Source organism: Daktulosphaira vitifoliae, unplaced genomic scaffold (assembly GCF_025091365.1).
Source record: "Daktulosphaira vitifoliae isolate Bord-2020 unplaced genomic scaffold, ASM2509136v1 Scaffold_4, whole genome shotgun sequence".
In the NCBI taxonomy this organism is placed as follows: domain Eukaryota; kingdom Metazoa; phylum Arthropoda; class Insecta; order Hemiptera; family Phylloxeridae; genus Daktulosphaira; species Daktulosphaira vitifoliae.
Genome location: NW_026099575.1, coordinates 23914151 through 23930234, shown reverse-complemented (window position 1 = coordinate 23930234; position 16084 = coordinate 23914151). Strand labels below are relative to the sequence as shown.

The 16084-nt window shown below is 32.7% G+C and overlaps 2 protein-coding genes across 2 annotated transcripts in view; both read left to right on the top strand.

The window, feature by feature from the left end:
• The first annotated feature begins 1972 nt into the window (after positions 1-1972).
• On the top strand, positions 1973-2815 carry LOC126905005 (uncharacterized). The gene has a single exon (XM_050684406.1). The coding sequence runs from the start codon at positions 1973-1975 to the stop codon at positions 2813-2815; it is 843 nt and encodes a 280-aa protein (XP_050540363.1).
• A 7071-nt stretch (positions 2816-9886) lies between these two features.
• LOC126906152 (protein qui-1) overlaps positions 9887-16084 on the top strand; it is a 79913-nt gene continuing 73715 nt past the window's right edge. Inside the window, exon 1 of the mRNA XM_050686471.1 lies at positions 9887-10168. The gene's annotated coding sequence lies outside the window, so the exon portion shown is untranslated. The remainder of the gene's footprint in view (positions 10169-16084) is intronic.

Here is a 16084-nt window from a genome sequence, read left to right as displayed (position 1 = left end):
CTTTAGCTATTCTATTTGTTTCTGCCGTCTTAGTATTTGTTTTATAACTATTTCCCTTAGCCGGTTTTAATTTCGTTAAAAGTTTGATTTTAACGTCACGATTAAGTTACTGTTCAAGACAGAAAATTATAAGCCTTTATAAATTATATTATAATGTACTTCTTATGTATATTATAATTTCTATGGTACTAACATATTACTATATTTCAAGAACTCATCACAATAGTTGAAATACTAATAGTTAACATTGTAAAATGACACTTAAAATATTTAAGTTAAATTATTAAAATATAAATTACCCATTTTTACATTGCATTTACGTGTATTTATATTTGTTAAACATAGAAAACCTAAAAATTAAAAGTATTAAATACAAAATTAATGTGTCATAAATAAACATAAAATAAAGAAACAATGAGGACAATAGTTAATTTATTCAAAAAGGTTTTTTCATTTATTTTAAAATGACATAAAAATGTTTAATTAAATTGAGCAATGACTAAGTATATCAATATGCATAAGTATAATAAAATACTTGACTACAAAGCTTAAAATATTAAATATACTGGAAAATAGACAAGTATAGTTAAATGAAACTTGCAAAATTTATCGAAAAATCTATTCAGTTTTTTAATGAAGTACTATATTAAAGCTGTTTAAAATAATTTACATCATTTGTGAGACCGGAAATAATTTACGAATGTCATTAATGACGTCCGATGTCATACCAATTCAATTAGTTCAGCACCATCTTAACTCATCTTGACTTGGCATACTATAAAACGAAAAATAATATTAATATCTTATTAATTAAACATCTATAATTTAGGTACAAACACTTCGGATGATTAATACTTTCATTCTAAATTAGTGCAATAATATATTTTTATTATTTCCTTAGTCTCAATCTTCCTGTAAAGTTAAGCAATCAACATTACTGCATTTACATTCAACTGTATGTTACTATGAACAAACATTAATTTGATAAGAATATTGAGGTATTTACTTCTATGTAGTGAAATTGCCTATCTTTAACGCCTATCATTAAATAATTTATATGTTATCTTTAATTTAAAATCGAAATTATTTAGATGTTAAAAAATAATTATTTAATAATGACTATTAATGTTCTTGTTTATAGAAGTTTTCAATTTTTAAAGTTCATAACTTTAAGTAGCGGCAAATTTATAACAATTTAGTAGTAAAAATTACTTTATTATTTTACGTTGGGTTTTTTATGAATATTTAATTTTATGAGTAACAAAACTATTATATATCATATTATTTCTATTAATTTTTACAGCAAAATGTATACAACATTTTCATTTAAATTTGTATTAATTGTCATTTAACCAGTGTTATAATAAAGTAATTTAATCGTCTAAAATTAAGAATAAAATTTTATTTATTTTAAAGTTATTATTTTAACGGGTTTACAATTGATATTTATATATTCTGTGTTTGTGTTTTACTACAAAATCTATATCAATGTATTTATTATGATGTTCAAATAGTAATTTGTTATCAGATGCAATTACTTTATTAGAATGAAATACATTTTCAACCGCTTACGAAAAGTGTGTCTAAGAAAAGATAAAAAATGTGGCGGTCGAATATTCTAGAATGTCCGGCCGCCGCCGCCTCTAGAAGATTCGTCGCTCTACATAAGCGTGTGGCGGTCGAATGTCTAGAGAGTTCCGACGCCGCCTCTAGAAGATTCCTCTGACTATTTAAGGGCAAGATCGTCGCTCCAGTCAGTCAGTCGATCAGTCAATCACTTACGCATTCTGTCTTACACGCGCTTCGTTTCTCGCTGTTATTTATTAGTTCGTTGTAATACAGTTCGTCTCTCGCTGTTATTTGTTATTTGTTAGTTCGTTGTAATATAGTATAGTTGTTATTAAATCGTAAAAGTGTTTATTACTTCTATATATTACACCTCGCTACATTGGTGACCTCGACGAGATCAAGTATGAACGCCGAAGAACTACGCAATCAATTGGAGGAGTTACGCCAAGAAAACGCTCGCCTTGCAGCACTACAGGCACAGCAATATCCAACAGCTTCAGTGAATCGCGTTGCCGTCAAGTTGCCACCTTTCTGGTCCGAAAGACCGAGCTTATGGTTCTCACAGGTTGACTCGCAGTTTGCAATCTCGGGAATAACAAGTGAGGAAACAAAATTTAATTATGTTGTGGCTCAGCTTGATACGCGTTACGCCGCCGAAGTAGAGGATATTATTACTAACCCACCGCCTACTGAACGCTACAAACATCTACGCGCAAAACTCGTTGAACGGTTGTCTATCTCAGAAGAACAACGTGTGCGGCAACTCATCAATGAAGAAGAACTAGGTGACCGTAAGCCATCACAGTTCTTACGACATCTCCGTTCCCTTGCCGGCACTACTACATTACAAGACAATATTTTACGTCAACTTTGGCTCCGCCGTCTACCATCACATGCACAAGCTATTTTAACCGCACAATCAGAGCTTCCTCTGGATAAGGTAGCCGAGCTGGCTGACAAAATTGTTGAAGTGCAGCCAGCCCCCTCGCAATTCGTCCATGCTGTTGCCACGACGAACAATAAAAAGGAACTCGATGTTTTAGCTGCCATTGAAGCACTCACAAAACAGGTAAGCGAATTATGTGCTAAACGCCCGCAACGTTCCCGCTCTAGGTCACGTAACCGTTCAAACGTGGAACTGACTAACGGCAAAGGATGGTGTTGGTATCATAGCACTTATGGAGAAAAGGCTGCCAAATGTAAGGCTCCCTGCAAGTATCAGGAAAACTCCAACGACAGTCAGTAGCGGCGGCAACAGACTGTCCGAACCCGAGCAGCCGCCTGTTTGTTACAGATCAAATAACAAAACGCCAATTTTTAGTCGACTCCGGTTCCGACTTATCTTGTTACCCTCAACGGCTACTACGGGAACGACGCCATGCCACCGATTACGACCTCAGCGCGGCCAACAACAGTACCATAAAAACTTACGGGACGGTCCATCTCAATTTGAATTTAGGACTTCGACGCAGTTTCCCGTGGAGTTTTATTGTCGCCGACGTGAGTACTCCTATCATTGGTTCCGACTTCATGGCATACTACCACTTGCTGCCGGATTGCCGTACCAAACGTCTTATTGATGGTGTCACAGGCTTGGCTGTGAATGGTAAGGTTTCCTCTGTAAATCAATGCAGCATAAAATCAGTTGCCAACACTTCCCCTTGGGCTGCACTTCTCGCAGAATTTCCGGACATCACACGTCCCACCGGATTGCCCAGGACAATAAAACATCAAACAGTGCACCACATTCTTACGACACCTGGTCAGCCAATAGCCTGCCGCCCACGCCGCTTAGCTCCAGGTAGACTAAAAATCGCCAAACAGGAATTCGCGGAAATGGTCAAGGCAGGTACCGCTAGACCTTCAAGCAGTCCGTGGTCTTCACCATTACATTTAGCACCGAAAGGGGAGAACAGCTGGCGTCCTTGCGGTGATTACCGCGCGCTGAACGCCCGAACTATACCAGACTCCTATCCAGTCAGACACATACATGATTTCTCGCACAACCTGGCTAATTGCACGCTATTTTCCACAATCGATCTGGTAAAGGCTTACCATCAAATACCTGTTAATCCGGACGATATATGCAAAACAGCCATTACCACTCCATTCGGACTTTACGAATTTCCTTTTATGACATTCGGATTGCGAAATGCTGGACAAACTTTTCAACGCTTCATAGACGAAGTTACCAATGGGTTGGACTTCTGTTATGCATATATTGATGACATTTTGGTATTCTCTAAATCGGAAGAGGACCACAAACAGCATTTACGCACTCTTTTCGGGAGACTTTCTGACTACGGTGTTGTCGTTAACCCGCAAAAATGTGTATTAGGTTCGGCTGAGGTGAAATTTCTAGGTTACCTAGTATCTTCTGAAGGCACCCGCCCGCCACCGGAACGCGTCGAAGCCCTACGACAGTATCCATTGCCAAAATCTATGCAAGGATTACGCCGGTTTTTGGGAATGGTAAATTTTTATCGCCGGTTTATTCCCAAAGCTGCCGACCTGCAAGCACCACTTCACGGTATTCTCAAAGGCCCGAAGACAAAAGGTTCCCAACCGATAGAATGGACTCCCGAGTTAGAAAAAGCGTTCACCACATGCAAAGAAAGTCTTGCGACCGCTACTCTTTTAGCACATCCTCATCCAGCCGCACGACTTGGACTATTCACAGACGCATCTAGCCAATCTATCGGCGCATGTCTGCAGCAGCGAGTCAATAACATCTGGCAACCCATAGCATTTTTTTCAAAGAAAATGTCGGTGAAACAAAGTGCGTGGCCTGCGTATTATCGTGAGTTGCTTGCCATCTATGAATCGGTGAAGTATTTCAGGCACATTGTCGAAGCACAACCATGTACCATTTTCACCGATCATAAGCCACTCGTATATGCTTTCACCCAACGGAGAGAAAAGATACCTCCTACGCAACTCAACCAGTTGACATTCATATCCGAATTCACCACCGACATTCAACACATTAAAGGTGATGAAAATATCGTCGCGGATACAATGTCACGCATTGAAGTTGTGTCTCTCCCGCTGGACTACCGAGCTCTTGCTGCATCTCAAGACACGGATGATGAACTCAAACATTTTACTGACAACAATTCATCTCTTCATTTGGAGAAGGTACTAGTGCCAGGATCTTCAGCCTATATTTATTGCGACACGTCAACGGGACGCCCACGACCATTTTTGCCACAACGATTCCGGCGTCACGCATTTGATCAGTTACACAACCTTAGTCACCCCGGTGCACGCGCAACAGCTCACTTAGTTTCAGAACGATTTGTGTGGCCAGCAATGAAAAAGGATTGCCGTTCCTGGGCACGTGCCTGCGTCCACTGTCAGCGATCGAAAATAAGCCGACACGTCTCAGCCCCACTGGGAAACTTTGAAACACCTTCACGCCGATTCAAACATGTTCATGTCGATATCATCGGTCCATTGCCGCCATCACAGTCCTTTAGGTACTGTCTGACGGTAATCGACCGTTTCACCCGTTGGCCGGAGGTGTATCCACTCGAACGTATAACAGCAGATGATGTCACTAAGGGTTTCCTCAATTGCTGGATTTCACGCTTCGGAGTACCTCAATACGTTACGACTGACCGTGGTACTCAGTTTGTTTCAGCTACTTTAAAAACTTTAGCAAAACGTTTTGGTTTTACGCTTCGCCCCACTACCAGTTGGCATCCTGCTGCAAACGGATTCGTCGAACGAATGCACCGACAACTAAAGGCAGCCATCATGGCCCACGCAAAAGACTCGTGGACTGAGTCACTGCCTATCGTGCTTCTCGGAATACGTTCTGCGTTTAAGGAAGACTTAAAAGCCACGTCTGCGGAACTTGTTTATGGTGAGCCTCTTAATCTTCCTGGTGATTTCTTCACAGACAAGCAAGATAATAGCAGTACGAACGACCCTACTAGCTTACTAGATCGTCTTCGCAGTGTTATGAATAAAATTCGTCCAGTACCTGCATCTCGCCACTCAAATCCACGATCATTTGTTTTTGCGGACCTTAAGGACTGTTCACACGTATTTCTCAGGGAGGGAGGTGTCCGAGCAGCACTTCAACCGCCATATCAAGGTCCCTTCGAAGTAATTGCCCGAAATGACAAAACGTTCACAATAAAAGTTCGAAATCAATCAGTTACGGTGACGATTGATAGAGTAAAACCTGCCTACCTCATGGTGAATGAAAGCACAACCGTTAGCCAGGCACATGCTCCACCAGCAACTGCCCCGGATACGACCAAACAGAAACAACCGCCTAATACCGATCCATCAACACAGCCAGTACGAACAACTCGCTCAGGCCGCCGAGTCAGATTCCCGGACATTTTTGACCCTAGCTAACTCCACTCCGTAGGGGGGTGGTGTGGCGGTCGAATATTCTAGAATGTCCGGCCGCCGCCGCCTCTAGAAGATTCGTCGCTCTACATAAGCGTGTGGCGGTCGAATGTCTAGAGAGTTCCGACGCCGCCTCTAGAAGATTCCTCTGACTATTTAAGGGCAAGATCGTCGCTCCAGTCAGTCAGTCGATCAGTCAATCACTTACGCATTCTGTCTTACACGCGCTTCGTTTCTCGCTGTTATTTATTAGTTCGTTGTAATACAGTTCGTCTCTCGCTGTTATTTGTTATTTGTTAGTTCGTTGTAATATAGTATAGTTGTTATTAAATCGTAAAAGTGTTTATTACTTCTATATATTACACCTCGCTATAAAAAATATATATATAGACTATTGGCAGATACAGTTCAATAGTTGCATTAGAAAAAAAAATTAAATTCTAAAAAAAAATTTTGATAAATACTCTTTAAAAAATGTTAACATTGATACTAGAAATTCGACATTCAGCCATTGAAATACCCTAAGTATAAAAGACAAGGACCGTTGAGTATGTGTAACTTACTCGTATATGTTTCCTTTTTAGATAAAAGGGTTTTCTACACTTTAATATACTGGATATGTAGTTTCAGATTCTTAGGGTTAAAATAACATTAAGTGTTACATTCCTTTTAAGTTTTGATCTGGTTGAATTGACCTCTAACTTGGGCTCGATCGCATTATATATATTGGTTTTCCTTTTTTCACTATTAAATAACATCAATTTCAGTAATTACTTGTTAATGAAAAATAAGATATTATTTAAAATGTTTGTGTTGAAACCATTTCAGTAATTTTTAGAAATATCTTAGCGGTAATTTCTTATTGTTGTAATTTTTAAATTAAATAATATCTAATAAAATCTTATCCATTCTACAGGGTAACTCTTTTAATGCTTGCAAAAAATTTAAATGGCAGTTATAGTAATCATATAGTAACTATAACGTCCCTTAAATTTTTGGCTAGCGTTAAAAGAATCACTCTGAATATCAAAGGATGAATAGTATCGTAACTCAAAACTTAATAAAATGAAGGTGACTTGAATAAAAAGTGTAAAAGTGAGAGTTACTTTAATTCGGGGTGTGATTCGAGAATCATAAAATAGCATAAATATTCTCTCTTATTGATTTTGAAATCTTACCTGATAATTTTTCTGGGTTATTAAAATATCTTAAATAATAGTATTAATTAATGACTGATAAATAAAATGACACAATTCGATTTAGTTCACAACTTTAATATGTAAAAACTTCGATTATGATGATCAAAATTTTCGCATAACGTTGTCTAGAACACAGTAAGAACAGACCAGAGTAAGTCTTTGCTCTGCCTTTCTATAATACTTTGTACCCCTGAAAATCATCATTGTCTCATTCTTACAATATTACTGTTTATTAATAGTATACAAATCATTTTGACATTTTATATAACATGGTTTTTTATAATTAAGATTAGGGTTGATACGATGCGTTTAATTATTGAGATTAGAGTAAAAAAAGATGACAAATATAATTTATAGATTTATTCTCGGAAAGAGAGATTTTAAAAGTGACTATTGATTTATGACTGAATCGTGTATACACACGATTCAGTCATAAATCAATAAATCAATGTTTAGTTATATTGTAATACTACAATATAACTAATCAGTATGCGTTTATTGACTATTTCTCTTAAATTTTTTAAACATTTAAAAAAAATTTAGATAAACATCATGTTTATCTAAATTTTTTTGTTTTAAAAGGATTATGATCTTCTAAGAATATGAATATAATATATTAATAGAAGTGTTGATTATCTTAAACGAAAAAGTTAAATTAGAGACCATTATTGTGAACATAAATAGGGTAGCCTACTGTTTTTCCATATTATGATAATGACGAGTATATTACGACAATAGTCAATTTTTTATACATTATTTATAAATATATTCACAAATACACTAATGTACATTATTATGTATTATACTTCACATTTAATTATTGTTTAAATATTAGTTTTGATAAATATCATAATGAATGTTTGATTGAAGTTAATTAAAAAGTAAAAATAACGTTTCAATATGTTTATATTGAAAAGCTGGACTGGAATCATCAAATTGGAAAATCATATTTTCCCAAGTATTTCTATCGTGCAGTTTTTCACTTTCATTGTCTAATGGAATGTCTGACAGGTTATTAAATTACTCGTGGAAGAGTCTTATTTTTATACTTTATCGTTGTCTACCTTTTGTTTATTTTCATTTATTTGAAAAATTATTTTTTCAAATAATAAGTATTTTCCTTTTTTTGGCTACACATTTCCTGTTTATACACGAACGTGTTAACAGTCTTATGACTGTAATGTAACCACTCTGCAATTTATAAATGTATAATTAAGTAGTTAGCATAATTTTACACGCAAATGTGAACCTTACTTTAAAATAAGGAATTTATTTTTTATTTGTCAACTACTTTTTGTATGAAACTCAATATGAATTGTAAATTCAAAAACAGATAGGGATAATTTTTTTAAAGATCCTAAAAGAGCTGCAAATTCAACTCTTTGGGTATTCTTATTTTACGAAAGATATTTACAAATAACAAAATGTCTGAAGTTTTACAAAAATGTATTATTTATATTTACTATTATTATTTTCATACGTGAGATTAAAGTATAAAGAGTTATATTCGTCTTTAAATGTTTAGCGAGTATTGTAGTAATTGTAATTGACTCAAGTTGGTCAATTCTACGGTAATTCTACAATAACTGTCGTTTATTATGGAAAACAAAAATAAAAACATTTACAATTAACCTCGAATTCATTTGCTATATGAATTATTTAAAAATATTTGTTCATTTTTCTAAACAATACACACTTTATTAATTTTTAGTAATTGCCGGTAGAAACGACTTAATCGCAGAAAAAATAAGTTATAATAAATTTTTAAAATAATAATTTGTTGTTATTAAAAAAAAGTTACAACTGATTTAAGTTGTAGTGTTGTAACAAGTACTTTTAATTATGTAGACTGAATTAGCGATTAACTTATTTTAATTGAAGAACTAGTTATTTAAAATACTGCCATTTCATTTGGTATACTATTATTATTCGTTTCATTGAACTTTGAAAATTCTGATGAAATTATTTTTATTAAAAGTAATAATTACTTTATTTACAATGAAAACTGTAAATCGTTCTAGAGAACTAAAAATAATAAGCACGTGGGTCGAAAATTTTTCGTAAACAGTTTTTACTATGCTTAAATTTCATTTAAAAATAATTATGCAAAACGCTAGTTTTATATTTAATGAAAACAGTGTTCACTTGTGCGTTAAATATGATATACAACATGTTGAAATATACAAACACTTTTGTTGTATTATTCTTGTTTCAGTGAGCACTATGTTACAGCATCGTGATCGTCATTGAATGAATATTTTTTTTGTAGTCGCCGAGTACTTATATTGCATTATATTATTCGAGATAGCGTCTAATTTTCTAAGAAAACGTTATAAAAAAAAAAAAAAACTACAATAAAGGAAGAGTTAAGTTTCACGGAAAAGCAAAATTCCAACGATCATTTTTTTTTTTTTACATAAAAATATAATACATGTATACTGTGAGTGCTGTATAAGAGAAACCTCAGGTGGCCAGAGATGCGTACTATCTCTTTTACCTGTAGTACAGGAGGAATGTAGCACCGATAAACCATCCCCCCGTGTGCACACTTAGAACAAGAGTTTTTTTTGGGGGGGGGGGTTGCCGAGGCGGTACTTTATAGGTACGGCTGACTACGGGGTTCCTGTCGCTGTGCTGTATGAAAGGTGCGCGCGCGCTGCCTTTCGCACCCGCCTTGGTCACCGAGTGGAGGAATGCAAAAGCTTGCCCGCTGTGGTGGCGGAAAAGCCGGGAAAACGCGCTCACAGAGGAAAACCTTGCGTCATCAAGTGTTGCACCTCATTGTTCGTGTGTATTCGCGACGATTTGCACGCCGCCGCGACATCACTCGCTCGTAAGGCATCGTAGACAATCGTAATCGTAAAACACAATATATAATATTTATAAAAAAAATTATAAAACGGGTTCTGCAATTTCCGGTTTTATGAATTATTCAGTTTGTTTTAATCGACATTTGATTGTTGTGTTGTAAAAAAAAAAAAACAGTTGATCGCCATTTTTCCAACGAAATTCATTATTTGTTAACCGTGAAAAACGTAAGTATTCGACGGAAGAGCGTTTGTTTTTCTATTTTATTTCAATTTTGGTTCGACGTTTTTTTTTTTAGATCTTGATATAAAACACAAACTTTAATAATAAAGAAAAATTAAATTGCTATACGGTTTATTGCTTAGACACACAACCAAAATATACCGTTATTTGCTCTACGAGAAAATAAAAAAATGTAACTTTTTAATTTAAACGTCAACATTTCCCTGTTGAATATTTTTCTATGGTTATTATAAACGCCCCTTAGTTTCAATAAAATGCAAATAAGAAGGCCTTACCAAATATATATAGAAATATTATTTGTTTACAAAACTTATTTTAATAATAAATGTGTTTAGTACTTTATCCTATTGATTATAGTATTTTTTATTTAATTTTTAAACACCAGTTGCTGTTAAAAGTCGTCACCACATTGTTAAATAATACAATAATTAATTAGATATTACACATGGACTTTAGATGGATGATTTCGAAAACGAAAGTTCTAGAAAATAATAATAAAAGGTTTCCGAAAGGTACAACCAAATTTCTTTGCGTAGTTTGATTGGTAAATGGATAAGAGAGGTCAAAGTCGAATTGGACGAATCTGGCTAATGTTTTTTTTAACATAATCATTCCCGTACTAATTACACGAGCACGCAATTAACACTGTTAATATGCTCCACGCGTACATTCTAAGAATAACATCTTACTTGGTATTTTGTTCTGGTTTTATTGTTTGTTCAGTAAAAATATTCAACACGCACATTAATTAAACTCTGTTGTTTAGTTTGTCGGCTATCCGTTTGAAATTGGTGTCTTTGCAGTGTTAGTATTAATACTGTTATTGCGATTCCATTACAACAACCGAGTTCGAATATTTCCAGGTTGTTTGTTATTGAGGCGACGCATTATCTTAATACGGTCTTTATCATTAACTTTCATTTACCCCCCGGGAGAGGCAATAACGATAATTAAATAATTACCGTTTATCAAAGGAATAGCTTTGGTCGGGTGCTCGGCTGACGCTTTAATTTCGAGGCGTCTTGTTTCACACTTTAACGTTGCTAAACAAGACGAATTTGCGGTCGGATGTTTTAAGTGTTGCACGGCACTTGACAAAATGTTGTCAACTATGTGAAATCCACTGCATAACGAGTTGAATCGCCATTTCATTCAACCTTTTAGAAAGGTTTTTGAAACGGTCACAACACAAGTCGACATACTCTATTGCTTACGATTCGATAACAATGGGCAAACACATCTTTCAAGAAAACAAGTAGTTCCGGGTGTTATTTTCTGAAGACAACTGTAGGTGCTCGTACGGCTCGTAACGTTTTAGTATTCTACTTAGTTGACATTTATCTATATTACAGAGCACGATCCGCAAAGTTTTCCAAACGCATTGTTTATAATAATTTATTACAATATACGAACGACGGGCATTCAAAAACTTACCGCGTGGAAGACATTCTTTGGAACTTTTCGCTAATGTTCGAACGGAACACAAAATGAAATATAGTGTCGTATATTGTGTTGTTAGTGCGGAATGAGTGTGTCGTAACAAGGCGTACGTATAATATATTATGAGGAAGCAATACGCCATTCTGTGTGAGGTGAACTCGCGCCCAACCGCCTTCGGTTATCGATATTCCGTGTGAGAGTTCCATAGGAAACGGCGACGAGACGCCTTTAGAGTACGCCGAGCGAGTGTATTAACTTGTGTGTATACATTACGTTATCAGCAAAACGGTATGGCCGAAGGTTCGCGTGCATCTTGTCGGTGCGCTGTACAATGATAACGTTGCACGCCGTATACGTGTACCTACCGCACCTTACGCGGATTTTTATTGTTTACAGGTAACGCCCAATTAAACTTACACGCGCCATAGATTTGTCTGCGGTCTCATAAACGCGTTATAAAATGTTACATTTAGTTCCCTCCGCCGAGTAAGTACCGAAAAAAGGCGTTTTCATTTATCGCGTTCGATTTATCCACTTGAATTCGATTTTGAATTTTAGTTCGCGTGTACGATTGTTATTTGTCGAAAAAATTGGTTCGATCGAATCGTTGCGAATATTCCCAACAGAATAAATCTTTAAAGTAGTCATAGACATCGAATTAAAAGTTGAGCCTTTTCAATATTCACGAGCTGTGCACTGTTTTTCGCTTATAATTTATAAAATATTCATTCCGAAGTTTGAAAAAGATACAAGTATCTGAAATCCTACTTTATCAATGATTTTTTTATTCGAATTTTCGCAATAATAAATACTATTTTTCATTAAAATGCCTATGAAAAACTTGTACAAGTGCAAACTCGAATCGGAGACGACCATCGCGATAACTTCGTGCCGATGGAGGTGCTTTAACGACGACCTAAAAATTTATGACCAATCAGCCAGTAAAATGAAAAAAACATTTATTGTAAGCATTAAACGTTCCGGTACGTTAATTTAAATCACAAGACGACAGAGTATTTTATTTTTTACCCTCGTTATAAATGTATCATTTGATTGCCTCCACCGAGCATTTATCATTTGTCCTTTTTATTGTCACGCCGTTCAGGCGCGATGATAACGATAAAACGCGTAATGTATTCTATTGTGTAAAATAATATTTTCCTGCGAAGAATTTTACACAAAATAAACTTAATTCATAATAAATAAATTTGTTCATTCATACGACAGGTCTTCGTGTCCACAGAAATAATTAAATACTCGAAACCCTAACGAGTTTACACATTTATGAAATGTCAAATAATTAAAGAACATTATTATTATAAGTTTTCATTGTAATTATTTAGATATAAATTTAATTCACAAAAAGGTTTAAAAATTAGTTATATTAAATGAAAAGCTGTTGAGTTGAGACAAATTATTTGTCTTGTGACATATAATTTTTATACTAATTAATCAGAGAAAATCTTACTGGTAATTTTTTATTAAGAAGTTACGAACTTATTTTTTTTTTTATCTCATTCAAATCTATCAACTAGAATAACTTTTGAATTCATTGCCTAAAATGATTTATAAAATCAATAAAAATGTTATGTCTTTTTACAGTTTTATAAAAAATAAATTTTTAAGATATACTTCGACTTAATTATTTAAAAATTGGTCCTATTTATTTTTGTCTTGTTCAATTTAAATGGTAACACCATATTTTCTCTATTATAAGTTAAATATCAGTATTTCATTCATAAATATAATTTTAAAGTCTTAAAATATTACCTCTTTTATCCTTAATATTTTTGAGATAATGAATTTTCTTCCAAAGTAAAAAAAAAGTTATTATTTTGAATTTAACAATTTAAAACTAAGATACAAGATTACATTGAATTTTTTTTTTTTTGGTAGTTTTCGACAAGAAATCTTCTAATTAGTGGTAATACTTAACGTAAGGAAATAGAAGTTTTTTAAGACGCTGTGTTGTATTTTATTTTCACTAAAAACAAAAAATATTTTAATAAGGATTTTAGGCAAAGTGCCATAATATTTTCAATATGGTTACCGTTTATGTAATAACGACAATGGATACTACTAGTTAAGAATCGATTATGAATGAAAGACATGAAATCTTTTTATTGTCGATAAAAGGGACCCACCATTATGGAAAATAGAGATTTAAAATCAAACTACTAACAAACAGGGCAAATATTATTTTCTTTATTACATATCCAGGGATTTTTATTTTCACAAAAAAACTAATATACTCCATCAAATAAAAACTAAATCTAGGAACTGAAGATTTTGCCTAAAATGATTTTATTATTTGTTCGCTTTGTTTAACCTTTGTTTGGGTTGTCTGAATTCTAATAGATTATCCTATTAGTATCCTTTATGTTGTATTTTATTTGATGTAATATATCTAATTTAAGCGTTTTATCTATACAATTTATTTTGTTTTTATTTTCAAAGACCTTTTGTAGAATGTATATGAGACTTTTAATATCCTACTTAAATAACATTCACGAATTATATGTGTATGTATCTAGGAGAGACTAGGGGGCATTTAAATAAAATTTTATAATTTATTTTTCCATTTTTTTTCATTCTTCTACTCTGTATTTTAAATATATCTGCATATTTAAAACTATTCTATATACGCATTAATAAGAAAAATAGAAATTATTTTTATTATTATGTATTGCTTATATCTTCATTAAAACCATCAAATTTACAATTATAACTCGAATTTTGCTATTTATTATAATATAACTTTAAGTAATTTTATATAGCCTCAAGATCTCCACCTATATTTTTTATTGATGCTCATAACATTTCCTCAATTACTGAAATGAAAATACTCAACCAAATATATTTACTTAAATTTATTTGATTACATAATGTAAGTACATTCAATAATTTGATACACGTAATCTCGCTGAATACATAAACAATTATGATGGAATTATAATGATTTAAAAACTTTTCATTCTAATCCATCTAACATATTTAAAATTACATAAAATATTTTTTATGGGGAAAAATAAAATTATTGTATTTATATACGATACAGAGTTTATCATTGTTCATATGATTTTAATGAAATAGTATCAATTAATAAATATACTCTAGTTATATTTATTTACTCTGTGTTATCTCAAAAATATAAGGAAGTAGGAATAATCAACAAAATTGAACGGTGAAAATAATGAAAATTATTCAAATTTCGTTTATTAACTTCATTTTCGTCGTATTTTCAATAAAATAATGCAAATGCATAATTTAATGAAGCCACACAAAATTAATAAAATTATAATTACACAGTAAATGTAGATTAACATTAAGGTTAAATAAAGAATGGTTTTCATGACATTAAGAGCTATAAATGTCATTAAATTCCGATTAAATGTGTCAGAAAGAAGTTTTATCTCGAAGTTACTGGTATTTTTTTTCATTATGACTTATCTTGATGATATTTATTTTTCCAATAAACTTTTTTTTATTTTACCATAGTTATTTGAATGGACATTGCAATATATTATCTTAAAATATAAATGACTACCCATTTTACAATGTAAGATACACCATAATAATTAGATGTAAACAAGACTTAATGAGTTTCATCTAATAGAGTCAAGGAAAATATATAACACGAGAATGGTTTTAGTGTAAATTGTTATAAAGATGATTCAAAACATATTTAGTAAGATAACTTATATAGTTAAATTAAAGTTATTTAAAAAAATATTAGTATTCTTTTGAATTTCAACACTTTTTTATTTTAAGTAATAAAATAATGAGCTTTGTAAATTCGAGACCAGTCCATTATATTTATACGTAGTAACTTGAGATTAAAGTTAATTTATAATTACATTATATTATATATTGTTTTATAGGTAAAGTTGTAAGATAACACGTTCCATTTCTAAAGTAAAACTTCAGATTTATAAATTAATGTTAAATTATAATATTATAAGTCATTTCTGGTTTAATTATTATTATATATTTGATAAAATACACTTTTTTATTTCTATATATTAGAGAGTTAGAAAGGGTAATCGGTTTATCATAGACCACACGATTACTCGTAAAATAAATACAATATTAGAAAAAATTTTAGCTTCGTTGTGAAGCTAAGAAGGTATTAATTTTACCATGATGTGTTTATTTTTTGTCTGTCACTACTTTTTTTTAGCTTTCATTAGACCGATTTTTCTCAACAATACGTGAAAATATCACAAATCGTATCTAATTGAAAACTTTACCCTCAAAAATTGAAAAATTATGCTCTCATTCCCTGTAAATAGTGAAAATTCCCCCAAAAATTACTATTTTTAAAATCGGTAAATTTCGACATTTTTTAAACTTATTTTTTCTAAAAATTACTATAACTTATTGAAAAATGAACAAATCAAAATAATTCTTTTTTATATTGAAATATAGATATTTTTCTTTCATTTGCTATACATTTTTTG